General features: G+C 38.8%; 1 protein-coding gene across 1 annotated transcript; it reads left to right on the plus strand.

The window, feature by feature from the left end:
* Positions 1–290: 290 nt before the first annotated feature.
* On the plus strand, positions 291–16,177 carry LOC124776790 (NADH dehydrogenase [ubiquinone] 1 beta subcomplex subunit 10). Its single transcript, XM_047251929.1, has 4 exons — positions 291–491; positions 655–790; positions 7,862–8,001; positions 15,948–16,177. Exons 1-4 carry the CDS (start codon positions 401–403, stop codon positions 16,070–16,072), a joined length of 492 nt encoding a protein of 163 aa, XP_047107885.1. The 5' UTR covers positions 291–400; the 3' UTR covers positions 16,073–16,177.
* The last annotated feature ends 2,013 nt before the right edge of the window (positions 16,178–18,190 follow it).

The following is an 18,190-nucleotide window of genomic DNA, read 5'->3' on the forward strand; positions in this document are numbered from 1 at the left end:
AAATGCAGAGATATTGGACACATATTATTTGCACACAAATTCCGTGAATAGTTGTGTACAAAATTATCTACTAAAATATGTCGGCGACATATAAGACGGTTTTCGGAATAAAAATATGTGTATGTTAAATATGTGAGAAGACAGAGTTATTAGTCTCATCAACTTCCAGAGTTTTCTATTCATACAAGTTCCAGTCAATGAAGGAATTTAATACGACAGATTTATTATCAAATAAGCACTCAAAAAATACGAACGCCACTACTCTGTTTGTAACACCTCTGGACCTACAGTGTAATTATTACGTAACATCTGCGGATCGTCTGCAGGAGACCAGTAGGTGAAGGTGGAAGTTGAAGGTGTGGGGTTAAAGTGTAGGATAGTGTGCGCAAATCAAATTATAATGGGTGACAATCCACCAGGAAGAAATCCGATGCAAAGATTTGCTAATGCAGTTTCATCAGTAGTTGAAGGCCCCGTAATATGGTTTAGAGGTATTCGAAATAATCTTGAGCATTTGTTTTGACGTTAATAACAATGCAAATAATGTTAGATTAGTTCGTTGTTTGGTAGGGAATTAGATTTAGAGGCACTAAATTTTGCATAATTTTATGTATTTCCCATATAATGAAAAATAATTATTATTTATTTTTCTAGAAAAGGTAGTCGAACCAAATCGACCCACTTATTATTGGTATCATCGTAAAATGAGACGTGTCCCAACAATAGATGAATGCTATACGGACGACGCTGTGTGCTACTTAGAGGCTAATGCACAATTCAAGAGAGACAAGTATGTATGTCGCAAAGCATTACACACTCACTTCATAGCATTCTTCTATAACAACAAATTTCAAAATCTTATCTTTCTGCTTAGCCATACTGTTTATTGCCCACATTTCACTTCCAAACAAGACTCTACCCCAGACACATAAAGAACGGAACACTTATCCTGAGTAACATTGAAACACATCCTAAAAATCTAATAGGAGTCATTGGATAATGTTGAATTGAGAAAGGGAGCTGTATAAATCTGCATTTTCACCCATACCAGTGTTTTGTGTAAATTGATAGCCGTATAATATTGTTAAAATATAATTTATCAACATTTGCATCCTCGTGCTGAGACTCCCTACTTATGTGCTTTATTAAGGCAGAAACACCACTCTTTGACAGTATAGTGAGGAGATTTGTGTATTTCTTAAAAGATTCACAACTTATTTCTGTAATGAATTTTCACTCTGCGACAGAGTGTCTTCTGATTGGACACTTCCGGGCAAAACAGAGCTTTGTGCTTGACCACTACCCCTCACTCTTTGTATGCTGTTAGCTGTTGCCCTACCAGTTCTTTCAAATGAAATAACAGTTGTAAGTGGAGCAAGGTTACCAGTAGCTTTGCTGTTAAAGGTGTAGTCAGCTTTTTCGTTTCCATCATTAGCAACACTGTATACAACTTTATTCCTCATACATGTGATCATTTCCTCCCTTTAGGAGGCAAAACAAAAATTTGAAAAAAAAAGTGCACTCAAATCTAAATCGAAAGCTCAAGTTTTGTAATTTTCTGTTTGTTTTTTTTCAAAGGCTATTCTATTTCCGCAAACCAGTTACAAATTTGTTGCTCAGTGACATTTCCGTGGGAATAGTCAAATTTTTGTCATTTAAAAGAGGATGTGGTTTTTTTCCCTTCCTTATTCAAAAATGGTGTGACCATTGTGTCTAGTCTTTTGTTAGTAAATTGATTTTGTCTTCTCATTTTACTAATTATTTGCTGTACACTGCCCAGCAGTAGGCTATTTCTTTTGTTACTGGATAGTGCTCTGTTGTAGTTGACAAAAGCCACTGGACTGGAATATTTTCTTCATTCTCATCCATATGTTTGAAGGACTAAACTTAAATAATTTGGGTCTTGAGTCACTTAGTCTGTATCACAATGTTATCCACTGGCCCACCATAATCTTTGGCTGCAGTAGCTATTGGAGTGCCCGCTTGGACAGCTTCTGTAACTATTGTTGTTTGTTCATGCTTTTAATTTCCCTTGGGACCCCATACTTACAAGGTGCTCCAGTTATTGACAGCCAATTATTACTGTGATTGGTATCATGTTAAAGCTGGAACCAAAATTCATAATGTGACTAATTTTGTTCACTGATATGTTTCTAACTCATTCTAAAAAAATATTTCTATGGTACCAGTCTTACACGCCCCTCCATAACATTAACACTTGGGGATTGATCTTTTTCATTGGCTTTACTACATACAATATCATGGATCAGTCCAGTACAACATTATTAGTAAATTGAACTTTTAAATGCGACACAGTGTTTTAAGGAGAACCGTATCTAAATTTTTGTCTTTGTGAAAATACTGAAAATTTCTCTCAGAATGTCAACAAACACTTCTCAACTTATTTTCCTTCCAAAATAATTGATTGGTCAGGAACTGCTAACCTCCAATTTTGCCATACAGTAATGTTACTGAAGAGAATGGTTTTATGGTCCTTATTGTTTAAACAAATCAGTAGTGCTGTCAAAGGTTGGGGCTTCTACTTTATTTTTATACAGGAGCTCTAGAGAACAGGATTATGATCTGAAAAAATTGAACTATTCACCAAAGAGTTGCAGATCGTGGATTAACGTGTGTTAAAATTGTGGATCTCATGTTATGTAAACATTGGTGATATCCTTGTATTGTCTTAATCCAAACAATTACATTTTAGCATTAGAAAGAGTACCATATTGGTAATATCTTGTGCAGCTGTCTCATGTAACTGGACTAGGAATTTCTGTATGACAATTAAATTTCAATATGGAACCTTTCAGATGAAGTGGTGCTTTGAACCACTACTGTGTAATGGCAAAATAGGTGCCACCAGGCTAATAAAATTTCTCTTGACTTTATCAGGAATGTTCAAATTTAGCTTAGCAAGTGCTATATCACATAGCTATTCATCTTTCCACTTCCATTATACAGTATCACCCTCCGTGTGGTCAGTATTAAGCTAGTGTGCTATTTACCACCTACAAGCTTAGCTTCATCTGAGTAAAGAGTACCAAGACTTTGTCAGAAGAAATTTTCTCTGGAACAAGTGAAATTCGTGCATGGATTTTGCATCTGTTGATAATATGAACAGGCATTTGACAAAGAGATTGGGATTTCTTTCACTTTGAATTTGGAAAGGTAGCAAGGGATATAGGAACAAGATGACAAAAACTGTAGTAAAAACGGATAAAATTAAGATGATTTAAAATAGAAGTAGATTGTCTGGCATTTGTAAGGTGATACGGAAATGTCTAAAAAACGAGATTGATAGGAGGCGCAAAATGGCTAACAGGAATGGCTAGAGGGCAAATGTAAGGACATTAAAGCCTATGTCAGTAGGAGAAAGATTGATACCATCTACAGGAATACTAAAGAGGCCGTTGGAGAAAAGAGAACCATGTAATGACCATAAAGAGCTCAGATGTAAAATCAGTGCTAAACAAAGAGAAGAGGACATAGATGAGGAAGAGATGGGAGATATTGCAAGAATAATTTGACAGGACACTGAAAGACCTAAGTCAATAAAAGACCACTGGAGTAGAGGACATTCCATCAAAACTACTGATATCCCTGGGAGAGCCAGCCATGAGAAAATTATTCCTCCTGGTGTGCAAGATGTAAGAGATGGTTTAACAGGAGAGTAATAATTCCAATTACAAAGAAAGCAGATGCCGACAGGTCTGAGTGTTGCTGAACTATCAGTTTAATAAGTCATGGTTGCTAAATACTAACGCAAATTCTTTATGGAAGAATGGAGAAAATGGTAGAAGCCAAACTCGGGGAAGTGGATTCCGCAGAAATGTTGGCACACACGAGACCATACTGACCCTACAACTTTTCTTGGAAAACAGGTTAAGGAAAGCCAAAAATATGTTTATAGCACTTGTACACATAAAGATTTTGACATTTTTAACTGGTATACACACTCTGAAATTCTGAAGGTGGCAAGGATAAAATACAGGGAGTGAAATGGTGAATACAACTTGTGCAGAGAACAGATGGCAGTTATGAGTTGAGGGCCATGAAAGCGAAGCAGTGCTAGAGGAGGCGATGAGACCAGATGTTGTTCAATCTATACAAGGAGCAAGCAGTAAAAGAAATAAAGCAGAAATTTGGGAAGGGAATTACTGTTCAAGTAAGGAGAAATAAAAGCTGTGACCTTGTAATTTTGTCAGAGGCTCCAAAGAATTTGGAAGAGCAGTTAAACAGAATAGACAGTGTTTTGAAAGGAGGATATAAGATGAGAATTAACAAAAGCAAAAGAAGGGTAATGGAATGTAGTCGAATTAAATTGGGTGATACTGAGGGAATTAGATTAGGAAATGAGACACTAACAGTAGATGAGCTCTTCTACTTGGTTGTGGCAAGAAAAGTGGAAGAGAAATTTTCTAACTTTGAATATATATAAGTTATATATATAAGTCTCTTCTGAAAATATCTGCCTGGAATGAAGCCTTGTTTGGAAGAGAAATGTGAGCAATAAACAGTTCATTCAAGAACACAACAGAAGATTCTTAAATATGGTGCTGTAGGAAAATGCTAAAGATGAGGTGGGCATAAAATGAACATTACATGCTGTCTAGAAATCACATTACATTCTGTCTAGAAATTTTAAAATTTAGAGTAATAGATAACATCGGAGTGGTGACTGGAAGGGCGTCCAGACACCCTTTAAATATAACATGTCAGATGCATTCTGAAGTCACCAGAGGTACGGGGATGCTGGGGTGTAGGCTGTGGGCCAGGGCACAGGGCAGTGCACAGCTACAGAGAGAAGCTGGGCCAAACTGTAAAATTTTTTTTCTCTTTTGCCCCAGACAGTACAGGTGTCCATCATTGCACTCGTCTCGAATTCCGCTCTCGTGGCTGTTTGGTCGATGTACTTTGCTGAGGATACAGCTCTGTTGCCTGTGGTCCAGTTGTGACAGTCCCAGCAAGACACACTACCTCAGCAATGAACTCTTTGATGGCAGTTGTACGCTGGCCTCCAGTGACAAGTGGCACTTACGCCCTGCTGATCTGCTCCCTGAGATGGTGGAAGGCGTATGCTGTTGGGTGGATGTCCTCTGGAGCAGCTGGGATGCAAGCTGCTAGAAGGCCTGGTCTGGCCTGTTCCTGACTAGCTTGGAGTCCCGTGCAATCTTGGGGTTGAGTTGTGGCCCTGCCACAGACTGGAACTGTGGTCCCCCATCAGAAGCTTCATGTGGCCGCCCATGTGGCACAGCCCCATCGTCAATGAGAGCTGTAACACTAAAGACACTGGCATTACTTGACTTCCTCCTATTTATACTTAGCAGTGCGCATATGTTTTGCAAATATACCTCTTCAAGTCATGTATTGACACATACTAGATTAGTGCCGGTGTGCTGATTTCAGTGGTGGTTTGTGGCAAGTGTTACTTGCAGTCCTGCTGAGCATGCCATTTTGGCAACTCTTGCACCCATGTCAGCCCGACATACTGTGCTACTTCACATTGCACAAAGTTATCATCAACAAGCCTGCACCTGACTTACAGTTATGGCTACCATCCACTGCCACAAATTCACCCTAAAATTACCTTATGCGGTAACTGCTACAGTTCATAAAACCGTGCTGACCCAGTATGGATATGGAACACAGGCACAAGAAAAAGATTAATTATGCGCCATTACTCACAGTGTAGTTCTCTTAAGGTGAAGTTTTAAGATATTAGACTTTATTTGGGAGGAAAAAAGTTCAGATACCTTCTGGCCAATGTGAATTAGCTTTTTTGTGGTTTTCTCAAATTGCTAAAGGCAAAGGTAGGGGTGGTTTCTTTAAGAAGAGCGAGGCCAGTTTCCTTCCATGTTCTTGTGCTGTGGCTCCAGTTACCACTGTATATCTGACTTTAAGACCTCAAGTGTCATCCATTCTATCTAAAAGTAATCTAAATTGTCACTGTCACAGAATGGGTAAGAAGTGAGAATATGACACATTTCGCTACAGTCAAATTACCAGTACTAGATTTCTAGCACACATCATCTCCAAAGTTGTGCAGGTACGAGGCTTGTTAGAAGTGTTAAGATTCCTGCAACATATAATTTATTGTCTGTTGTGAGGACAGTGATTTGAATAAAATGTCAGTGCCTATGAGCTGTTCTTCCATTATAACAAGTGAACGACAGCTGTTTTCATCAGCAAGCCCAGAAAATTAATACCATTGTATGAACCATAATGCAAGAGATCAGTCATGAATACAGCTGGATTGCATTAAAATATGTGAGAAGCATTACCATTCAAAACCATCTCTACATTTTTGCTACTGCAGTGTACGTGCAATGTGGCTGCTGCAATATGTTTCCAAATGTCTGTTCTATGTTGTTCATGAGGAGTTTTGGGTACATCATATGTGTCCTGTTGATTTATTTACTAACTTTGTTTTACCTCACTTCGCAGTGTGCCAAGCTTTCATAATATTTAAGCCTTAAAAACCAGTTATTGTGCACAGCGTCCATGTTCTTTGATTTTATTTTTGTAAAAATCAGGTAATGTGTGCTGGGTCAATATTCTTCGATTTTATTTTATTGTGTTGACCTTTGGTCTACATGCCATGCACCCATGACCAAATTACAAAAGTGGTACATCTCTTGATTGAAACAGGTATCTATAAATACATACAGAGTATGTAGAACCTAATAACAAATCATGACAACACATCATGGTAATGGGCAACAAATAATTATTTTAGGCTATTAAAGGAAGAAAGAATAAAATATCGCAAAATGCAATAATTTGTTCTAAAGTGACATTGTGACACAATTCTCTGATTGTGTGATAGCTTTCAAAAGGCAAAGATTAAGCAGTGCATAGGTGTGGCACTATTATCTCACAATCTGTGGTGTGGTATAGAACAGGATGTTCCAACACAGCCCCATACGGCATGGCACCCCCGATGGCCCCATTCCACCTTCAGGCGGGAGCATCTGGTATAGGCAGTCCATTTGCATGCATACTGCACATATGTGATGTATTTGGCTACCTCACAGAGAATCCAGGAGGATGGCGTGGGCCATGACCTGACTGCCTGTGCATCAGCTGTTTGCCCGTCTGTGCCAGTGAGTGTGGACAATTTAGAGGCAAGAGTGTGGTATAAAACCTTTCCTTTGAAACAGACACTTAATTCTATGCGCTGTTTACAATCAAGTGAGAAGTTGTGATGATTTTGTCAGCCCTTGCATTTCCTAATGGATGGATAGTGGTGGTAATGGTTATCAACATTACTTTGTCTCTTGCACATAGTTATTTGCTTAGTTATTTGCTTATCACATCACCACTCATGCTAAAATAATGTATCACTTCCTTGTAATATAGGTGCACAACTTCTATAAAGTTTTTAAATGTAGCCATCTTGCTTTTAGCTGTTAAATTTTTGTTTTATGGTTGAAATTTCGACATTGAGCCATTTTCAGGTGCAGGGTTTTGACATAAATGCGTAACATAAATCTGTATGTCAAAATCTTACGCTTGAAAATCTCTTAATGCTGCAACTGCAATCGTGAAATAAAATGCAAACAGCTGAAAGCAAGATAGCAACATTTTAAAAATATTATATGATTTGAACTACCTCCTGATGTTGAGTTGCACCACCAGTTTGGAGTAGTTGCTTTAATAATGGTTTCTGTTCTGAAATAGAGGCACAGCATGTGGTCTTTGAGGGAATTAATAAAAGGTTATGCTTGCAGTTATAACTAAATTAAATTATGTATGGAATTATATTTAACTTTAAGGATGCTCAGCTTGTGCTCACCTTATCATTCTTCTGTGTCTGGCATGTTAAATTCAACAAGGAATGTATTATTTCTTCTAGAATGGTGGAGAGTGAAATCTTGAGCATACTGAGACAGAGGTATGAAGATTGTGTGCATTATGAAACTCCGGATCATGTGCCTAAATGTAAACTGCTTCTGGATCAGTACAACAAGGCTGCAGAAAATTGGTTCATTAAATGTGAGTTTAATATTACTGCTTTCCCATAACTTTATTTAAATATGCTCTTGAATAGTAAATATATCATTAACATCGGACATAGCTTTTTGTTTTTGTATTGCCCAATTTGAAAATGTTATTGAGTGGAAATGTATTTCAGCCTAAACTGGAGAAAACAATCTCAAAGCCTGTTTCATGTAATTGGATTGATAAAAAAATCTACTCACCAAGCAGTGACAGAATGCACATATAAAAGGTATTATAGTTTGGAAGCTTTCGGAGCCAGTGGCTCCTTCTGGCAGAAAGGTGGGAGGGAAGGGAGGATGAAGGAAAAGTGCTGTTGAGGTTTAGGAAAAGGGTTGAAGTTGAGAACCCCCCCATGGTCAGGGGAGACTTAACGGATGCATAAGACCCAGTTTTTATGTGGGCACCCAAATAAATGACCACTACCATCTGCGGCCAAGAGAATTCTTTTTATTAACTTTTATCACTATACCTATGCTATTCTTCAGTCACGACTGGACAGACTGTGTCAGTGTTACTAAGTTGAGATTATGCACAATTCTAATACAATAACAAGTTAGCATAAGTATAGTATAATACTTAATAACATCATCTTGGACAGTTTCCAGCCTCTGACCAGGTCTGTTTGGAACGTAAACCTCTCCATTGTCTTCTGTCTTGACACCATCTCTGAGTCTTCACCTTGTTCCACTCTTCTCCTTCATTCAGGACTCATATATACACAAAGATGATGCGACTTACCATACGAAAGCGCTGGCAGGTCGATAGAAACACGAACAGACACATACATACACACAAAATTCTAGCTTTCGCAACCAATGGTTGCTTCGTCAGGAAAGAGGGAAGGAGAGGGAAAGACAAAAGGATGTGGGTTTTAAGGGAGAAGGTAAGGAGTCATTCCAATCTCGGGAGCGGAAAGACTTACCTTAGGGGGAAAAAAGGACGGGTATACACTCGTGCACACACACACATATCCATCCGCACATACACAGACACAAGCAGACATTTGTAAAGGCAAAGAGTTTGGGCAGAGATGTCAGTCGAGGCGGAAGTAAACAGGCAAAGATGTTGTTGAAAGACAGGTGAGGTATGAGCGGCGGCAACTTGAAATTAGCGGAGGTTGAGGCCTGGCGGATAACGAGAAGAGAGGATATACTGAAGGGCAAGTTCCCATCTCCGGAGTTCTGACAGGTTGGTGTTAGTGGGAAGTATTCAGATAACCCGGACGGTGTAACACTGTGCCAAGATGTGCTGGCTGTGCGCCAAGGCATGTTTAACCACAGGGTGATCCTCATTACCAACAAACACTGTCTGCCTGTGTCCGTTCATGCGAAGGGACAGTTTGTTGCTGGTCATTCCCACATAGAAGGCTTCACATTGTAGTCATGTCAGTTGATAAATAACGTGGGTGCTTTCACATGTGGCTCTGCCTTTGATCGTGTACACCTTCCGGGTTACAGGGTTGGAGTAGGTGGTGGTGGTGGTGGTGGTGGTGGTGGTGGTGGTGCATGGGACAGGTTTTACACCGGGGGCGTTTACAGGGGTAGGAGCGAGAGGTTAGGGAAGGTGGTTTGGGGATTTCATAGGGATGAACCAAGAGGTTACGAAGGTTAGGTGGACAGCAGAAAGACACTCTTGGTGGAGTGGGAAGGATTTCATGAAGGATGGATCTCATTTCAGGGCAGGATTTGAGGAAGTCGTATCCCTGCTGGAGAGCCACATTCAGAGTCTGATCCAGTCCCGGAAAGTATCCTGTCACAAGTGGGGCGCTTTTGGGATTCTTCTGTGAGAGGTTCTGGGTTTGAGGGGATGAGGAAGTGGCTCTAGCTATTTGCTTCTATACCATGTCGGGAGGGTAGTTGCGGGATGCGAAAGCTGTTTTCAGGTTATTGTTGTAATGGTTCAGGGATTCAGGACTGGAGCAGATTCGTTTGCCACGAAGACCTAAGCTGTAGGGAAGAGACCGTTTGATATGGAATGGGTGGCAGTTGTCATAATGGAGGTACTGTTGCTTGTTAGTGGGTTTGATGAGGACGGATGCTTGTCAAGCTGATCCCATAGCAACAAGCCATAGCTGATATGGCTACAAAATAGTGAATAAAATAATATTAGTGGGTACTGATCAGTTGTCTCATGTTTGTATTCTCAGGAGATCTATGACTTGTGAGAGTTTTTCACACACATGCACGGTGTGTCTTTGCCAAAGTTTACTATCACTGTAAAACACAGAAGTTTCACAGCCCATTCACAGTTCAGTTGTCCTTTGCCACTAAGGCTACATACCAATTTTTGGATTTTGTCTTCATTGATCTTCATTTTGTTTATAGCAAACCATTCCTTTGTCACACCAAACAAAATATCTGCTTCTTCTTGAGCTATGCAAGCACTGGTGTGTTTTGAATTCAAAATTGTGTCATCTGCAAACTGCAAGAACTGTCCACGAGAGCTTAAATCATTTACAAAAACTTGGAAAAAGAATGGTCCATTACTGAACCCTGTTCATATAATATTAGACAGATACATTCTGCCTTGTGTTTTCTAAATAAGAAATGAGGGTTGCCAGGTTCAGATCGTTTGGAAGGACCATATGAGGAATGCAGTCATACACCTTACTTAAGTCATGAAGTTGTTAGTGTTAAAGATTATTTTTCTTCAAAACTGTGCTTTATCCTAGTAATCGGACCTTGTGTTGTTATTGTTGAAGACTTGTGTTTCCAGAAACTGTGCTGTGCATCTGTAAAGGGTTCATTAATTTCAAAGTAATTTGGGATTTGGTCTTTTATTGCAGTCTCAATGACTTCAGCAAAGACTGGAATTATTGAGGTTTGTTTGAAGCTTGCTCCCATTCCTGGGTCACCCTTTTTACAAACAGGTACTGTCCATGTAAGTTTCTGAACGTCCGAAAATAACAACAGAGAAACACTTATTAATTACCGTAGTTAATATGTCAGCAGTTTTATAGACAATTTTCTTGAAAACTTTCGTGAACATTCCATATATATTCTATCAGAAGGCGTATAAGAATTTATGAATTAGATTAGATTCAGTGTTTGTTCCATAGACCTAAAGATGAGTTGATACTCGTGGGTTTGGAACAAGTCAGAAAATATAACATGAAAAACATAAAACATTTGAATATAATACACACTACCATGATCAATTCTTAGGAGAGTATCAAAATAGGTGAATACATTATAGTAAACTGGAACTGTTAATATTTACAGAAATAATTCAACTTTTAAAAGGAAACATTAGTTGATGTGTTTCCAGGACATTTTTTGGTGTTCTTTAGATAGATATAGTCAAATTTGGTTTTTATGATCTGGAAGAAGTCTTATAAATGCCATTTGCTGTAGTCTGGGCTGCCATGCTAATGCTGATGGTGCTGTTTGAAAAGCAATTAATGTTTCCTTATTTATGACCCTTTTATGAATACATAATTAGAATTCCAGGAGACAGCTGGTTGCTTATTAACTTGTTTTGTATCATAGATAATTGGGTTAACTACAGTCGTCTTGTAGTCCTAACTATATGGATTTTTGGCCAGTATAAGGGCAGGCATCACCTCCAGTTGGTAGATGGTTATCTACAAACAGTCAGTAACTGGTTGTTAAGTTTATAAATTCTGTCTCTTTAGTGCAATCTTTACCAAAGTGTACACTGAAATCCCCCTCCCCATGAACCATGGACCTTGCTGTTGGTGGGGAAGCTTGCGTGCCTCAGCGATACAGATAGCTGTACCATAGGTGCAATCACAACGGAGGGACGTCTGTTGAGAGACCAGCCAAACATGTGGTTCCTGAAGAGGGGCAGCAGCCTTTTCAGTAGTTGTAGGGGCAACAGTCTGGATGATTGACTGATCTGGCTTTGTAACACTAACCAAAACGGCCTTGCTGTTGTGGTACAGCGAACGGCTGAAGGCAGGGGGAAACTACAGCTGTAATTTTTCCCGAGGGCATGCAGCTTTACTGTATGGTTAAATGATGATGGCGTCCTCTTGGGTAAAATATTCTGGAGGTAAAATAGTCCCCCATTTGGATCTCCGGGCGGGGACTACTCAAGAAGACGTCATTAACAGGAGAAAGAAAACTGGCGTTATGCAGATCGGGGTGTGGAATGTGAGATCCCTTAATCCGGCAGTTAGGTTAGAAAATTTAAAAAGGGAAATAGATAGGTTAAAGTTGGATATAGTGGGAATTAGTGAAGTTCGGTGGCAGGAGGAACAAGACTTTTGATCAGGTGGATACAGGGTTATAAATACAAAATCAAATAGGGGTAATGCAGGAGTAGGTATAATAATGAATAAAAGAAATATGAGTGCGGGTTAGCTACTACAAACAGCTTAGTGAACACATTATTGTGGCCAAGATAGACAGGAAGCCCACACCTACCACAGTAGTACAAGTTTATATGCCAACTAGCTCTGCAGCTGACAAAGAGATTGATGAAATGTATGACGAGATAAAAGAAATTATTCAGATAGGGAAGGGAGACGAAAATTTAATGGTCATGGGTGACTGCTGGAATTTGGTAGTACGAAAAGGAAGAGAAGGAAACGTAGTAGGTGAATATGGAATGAGGGTAAGAAATGAAAGAGGAAGCCGCCTGGTAGAATTTTGCACAGGGCATAACTTAATCATAGCTAACACTTGGTTCAAGAATCATAAAAGAAGTTGTAGACATGGAAGAGGCCTGGAGATACTCGAAGGTTTCAGATAGATCATATAATGGTAAGGCAGAATTTTAGGAACCAGGTTCTAAATTGTAAGACATTTCCATGGACAGATGTGGACTCATGACCACAATCTATTGGTTATGAACTGTAGATTAAAACTGAAGAAACTGCAAACTATGTGGAAGAGTTCATGAAGGATGAGAATAATTTAAACAAGATATTTTTTATTTTATGTATTTATTTATTTATTTATATGAATATAATAGAGGGAAACATTCCACGTGGGAAAAATATATCTAAAAAGAAAGATGATGAAACTTACCAAACAAAAGCGCTGGCAGGTCGATAGACACACAAACAAACACAAACATACACACAAAATTCTAGCTTTCGCAACCAATGGTTGCCTCGTCAGGAAAGAGGGAAGGAGAAGGAAAGACAAAAGGATATGGGTTTTAAGGGAGAGGGTAAGGAGTCATTCCAATCCCGGGAGCGGAAAGACTTACCTTAGGGGGAAAAAAGGACAGGTATACACTCGCACACACACACATATCCATCCACACATACACGCTTGTGTCTGTGTATGTGTGGATGGATATGTGTGTGTGTGCGAGTGTATACCTGTCCTTTTTTCCCCCTAAGGTAAGTCTTTCCGCTCCCGGGATTGGAATGACTCCTTACCCTCTCCCTTAAAACCCATATCCTTTTGTCTTTCCTTCTCCTTCCCTCTTTCCTGACGAGGCAACCATTGGTTGCGAAAGCTAGAATTTTGTGTGTATGTTTGTGTTTGTTTGTGTGTCTATCGACCTGCCAGCGCTTTTGTTTGGTAAGTTTCATCATCTTTCTTTTTAGATATATTTATTTATTTATTTGTTTGTTTATCCAAACATCTGTAGACATTAGGAATTGTATGGATGTCCTTAACACACAAGTATATGCAGTACAGAAACACACATTCATAAATGTATATGAATGCAGATGACAAAATAGGTACATTCATTATTTGCTTTAGTATGTTACATATTTGTACCCAATATTTCCCTTATTTTACTCTGTTGCATGTGTTGTGAAATACTTTTTAATCATACCAGTTAATTATTGGCATAATTGTCAACATAATTTATCATTTCAGGTAATCCTTGATAGTGTAAAAACATTTTTCTAACAGTTAATTTTTAAGGAATTCCAGAAGGCATGTATTTCACTTTAGTCTGATAAATTGTGGAAATTCATTGTGCGATTTAAATCCATTGTGTGACACACTATTTTGGGTTTTTGTTTTGTTTTTCCTTGTGAGGTGTAAGTGGTAGCTGGATCTGGGTACATGTTTGTGTAGAGACTTGTTCATTGCATACTGGTCGATTTCTTTCTTGATGTGGATCACAGATTGCAAAGTGTATTCACACAGTACAGTCAAGTTGGTAAATGACACAGTGCAATAAGTACTGTTGCTGCTTTTTGTGATAATTTGTACTGCCCCCCCTTTTTTTGCGTAAGTAAAATATATTCTGTCCATTTGTCTCCCGGGGTTTAAGCCATAACTAAGTATGGATTGAACACATTTAAAGTAATATATTTGTTTGCATCGCAATCTTCCAGTGGTTGTTTAGGGATGGAACCTCTGCTTCCAACCCCTTGCCTCATGGGCTCATATCTCTGATGCCTAGATGCAAGACCTGCCCCAGACATCCTCCCACCATTACCTACCCCAGTCAGGTCACAAGCATCAGCTGACTCATCAAAGGCAGGGTTATATGTGAAATCAGTCGTGATCTACAAGCTAAGCTGCAACCACTGTGCTGCATTCTACATGGGCATGACAACCAGCAAGCTGTCTGTCCGCATGAATGGCTGCTGATAAACTGTGGCCAAGAAACAGCTGGAGCAACGAGTTGCTGTGCACGCTGCCCAATACAACATTGTTTCTTCTGAATTGTACAATATCTCTCCCTGTTCTCACTCCAGCACTACACAGCCCTCTCTGTTCCACCTGTGCACCTACAGTCTTCTTACTTCTCCTTTTCTGCCCACCACCCCCCACCCACACTCTGTTCAGCCTCCTGATTGCAGCAGCACTTTACCATCTCTCACCCCTTCCCTGCTATCCATCCCACTCCCCGTCTGAGCCTCCACATTAATCCTACCACACAGATTGCTTCTCTCATCAGCACAAACTGCCCTTGGCAGCCAGAGACAGTGGTTTTTTGTGTGTGTGTGTGTGTGTGTGTGTGTGTGTGTGTGTGTGTGTGTGTGTGTGTGTGTGTGATATTTAACTGGGAAGATGGCCATTTGGCCAAAAGCTTGCTTATTTAACAGTCTTTTTGTTGTGTCTATCTGTGAATCGACATATCCACTATATGGTGAGTAGCAATCTATCCTTTTCATTTATATTTATTCCCCATTCTTCCTCAAGATGTATCCCTTCTCTCACAGTTGTAGCCATCCTTGCGTATAAGAGCTTGTTTAAAGTTTTCCTTTCGTTTTACGATTTCCATTCAGTTGGTAGCTGTCTGTATTTCTTTAACTTGTGAATCTAAATATCTTGGTCATTTGGGTTAGTTTCTTTCATTCTCCCTTTAAGGTTACATGTTTAGTCTGTTGATCCATAGTAATGAGATGGGTTTGGAACATGTGAAATACACTATACCTGTTTTCAGAATGAAATTTTTACTCTGCAGCGGAGTGTGTGCCAATATGAAACTTTCTGGCAGATAAACTGTGTGCTGGACCGAGACTCGAACTCGGGATCTGTGCCTTTTGTGGGTAAGTGCTCTACAAAGAGCACTTGCCCACAAAAATAAAGTTTCACACCTGTTTTCATTTAAATTTAGTAAAATAACATATTAAGTAAATATGTAGTGTATGCATATTAACATACTAAACTACATAAATAATTCCTGGGTGGTTGTAGCCAGACAATGTTAAATGGAAAAATTAACATTATTTATGCATGCTAGTTGTATTGTTGCATACAAAATGTGCACAAGTTGGATATTGCCTAGAACTCAAATTATGTGATATTGTTAGTAATATGTACATTTTATTGAGTTACCAGTTTGATCTTGATCTTTGATCTGATGATGTTAATCTGTGTGCTGTAAAACGTATGAGTACAGAGATATTTCTGTAACATTCTTCATTGTTTGGTGTCAGACATAAGTTGTGTTTTAGTGTTAATTTAGTTGCTAATTAGGGTAGTTTGTTATGCAAAATGCAGTAGCACTTCCTGTGGTAGTGTACGTAACAGCACTTATTGCCTTCCTCGCAGATGGTGACCTTGGATTTGTTGGAGATGTCAGGGATGCCTTTATGAAGCAGAAACACCGAATGGTATGGGAGCGCAGACATGGACCAGTGGGTTCAGGGATGCGAGAAACAAATGTGCCAGCATAAGTGACGTGTTGGTGCAGTTGTGTAGTTCTTGTTGTAAATTATTAATAATGTTGTTTTGAGTTTCCAAAATGATGATAATAAATATACTTGATTTTATAGCTAAAACAATAGTTTACATTGACTTTGACCTTTGAAATAATGTGCCCTATGCTCATTACTGTTTGTACCGACTGTACAGTTGCCATATTATGATAGGGTGTTTGTATGTACTGTATTGTTCTTGCAGATTACATCACAGATATTTGAGTCTGTCATAAATTCTAACATTTGCAACTGAAAAAAAGTGTTAACATTTCTTTTGGTTTGATGTCATTCTTAGTAAAGCCCTCAGAACCATACAGGACAGTAATCAGTGGCAGCACTAGGTGAAAACAGAACATCAGCGATGAATCAGCTTTGCTAGGCCCATTTCACTTTGCAGTCAGAAAGAAAATGTTAAATTAAATGAGCTGAATTATACACTAATAATAACGATACAGACATTTTGTTCTTATAATATACAAAGATTATGGCAGTGACAAAAGTTACATTAAACAAACCAGACATTAAAATAGATGAAACTTCTGGCTTTTTGCATCACTGATTTTTTTAAGATTACATTGTAATTGATACCAGCCGCTATTTCTGCTTCAGTTGATAGTACTGACAATGCAGATAGTCTTACTTGGTAAATCGTGCTTCTGATGTATGTCTTAATCCATTTTAACTTTGAGAAACTTCTCTCGGCAGAGGCTGTACTGACTGGAACTGCGAGCATTATTCTGATTGTTATGTTAAGATTTGTATATACTTCTTCCAAATTATTTTCTAATTTGTACGGAATATGCTGTTTTGCGTCTTTGAGTCCTGTAGGTTGGATTTTAAAAGTTGGAGTTCCTCATAAAGTACAAAAGGCTGTATGTCGCTATTTTCACCTTCTTGAAATATTGCACCTAAATCATTACAATGTTAGCGAAGGTTGTCCTTGGATAACAGTTGCAAATAATTCATATCGTAAATAAAACCAAATCATTCAAAATATTCATTGAGTGCTTTGAATAGACATTCAGTGTCAACTGTTACAGCGTCTATCATTGTTTTAAAAAAGCTAACTCTGTACTGCATTTCAGCAGATAGTATAGGTTCACCAATTTGTTCATAACCAAACATTTGTTTTTTCTGTGCTATTTGTTTTTCTTGGAACTGAGACTCAATTTTGTAACTGCTTTTTTTTTTACAAACAATGGAGCTTCTGCAATGCTTGTTTCAAGTCCTGTGTTATGGAGTTCTTGAATCCAGTCACTAAATGAAAGTAAAGTATCAGTAACGACTTTCAAGTTCGCGTGAACCAGTTTCTGTAGTTTGCTTATATTGTTGACACATGGTAAAATCCCATACCACATGTGTACTGTGACAGTTAACTCAAAATTTGACATTTCCTTCAAGACTCCTTCATAGTCGCTAAGAGTTTTGGAATCGACAGTTCTATTTTTCAGGTCACTTACACAAAAATATCGATTTTACAGCTCCGATCCTACTTTCCCATCATGCTTCAGATAGAGGTTTTAATGTTAATTTCGTTTTTATAAGGTCCCACCACTTGCTTATCAGGAGAAAGAAAACTGGCGTTCTATGGATCGGAGTGTGGAATGTCAGATCCCTTAATCGGGCCAGTAGGTTAGAAAATTTAAAAAGGGAAATGGCTAGGTTGAAGTTAGATATAGTGGGAATTAGTGAAGTTCGGTGGCAGGAGGAAGAAGACTTTTGGTCAGGTGAATACAGGGTTATAAATACAAAATCAAATAGGGGTAATGCAGGAGTTGGTTTAATAATGAATAAAAAAAATAGGAGTGCAGGTAAGCTACTACCAACAGCATAGTGAACGCATTATTGTGGCCAAGATAGACACGAAGCCCATGCCTACCACAGTAGTACAAGTTTATATGCCAACTAACTCTGCAGATGATGAAGAAATTGATGAGATGTATGATAAGATAAAAGAAATTACTCAGGTAGTGAAGGGAGACGAAAATTTAATAGTCGTGGGTGACTGGAATTCGAGAGTAGGAAAAGGGAGAGAAGGAAACATAGTGGGTGAATATGGATTGGGGGAGAGAAATGAAAAAGGAAGCCGTCTGG

Source organism: Schistocerca piceifrons, chromosome 2, assembly GCF_021461385.2.
Source record: "Schistocerca piceifrons isolate TAMUIC-IGC-003096 chromosome 2, iqSchPice1.1, whole genome shotgun sequence".
NCBI lineage: Eukaryota > Metazoa > Arthropoda > Insecta > Orthoptera > Acrididae > Schistocerca > Schistocerca piceifrons.

Excerpts from the sequence above, each read along its gene's own strand:
- LOC124776790 (XM_047251929.1), top strand. The coding sequence starts at position 401 with ATGGGTGACAATCCACCAGGAAGAAATCCGATGCAAAGATTTGCTAAT. Across the intron at positions 492-654 it reads CCCCGTAATATGGTTTAGAG|AAAAGGTAGTCGAACCAAAT; the intron begins GTATTCGAAATA and ends TTATTTTTCTAG. Across the intron at positions 791-7,861 it reads GCACAATTCAAGAGAGACAA|AATGGTGGAGAGTGAAATCT; the intron begins GTATGTATGTCG and ends TATTTCTTCTAG.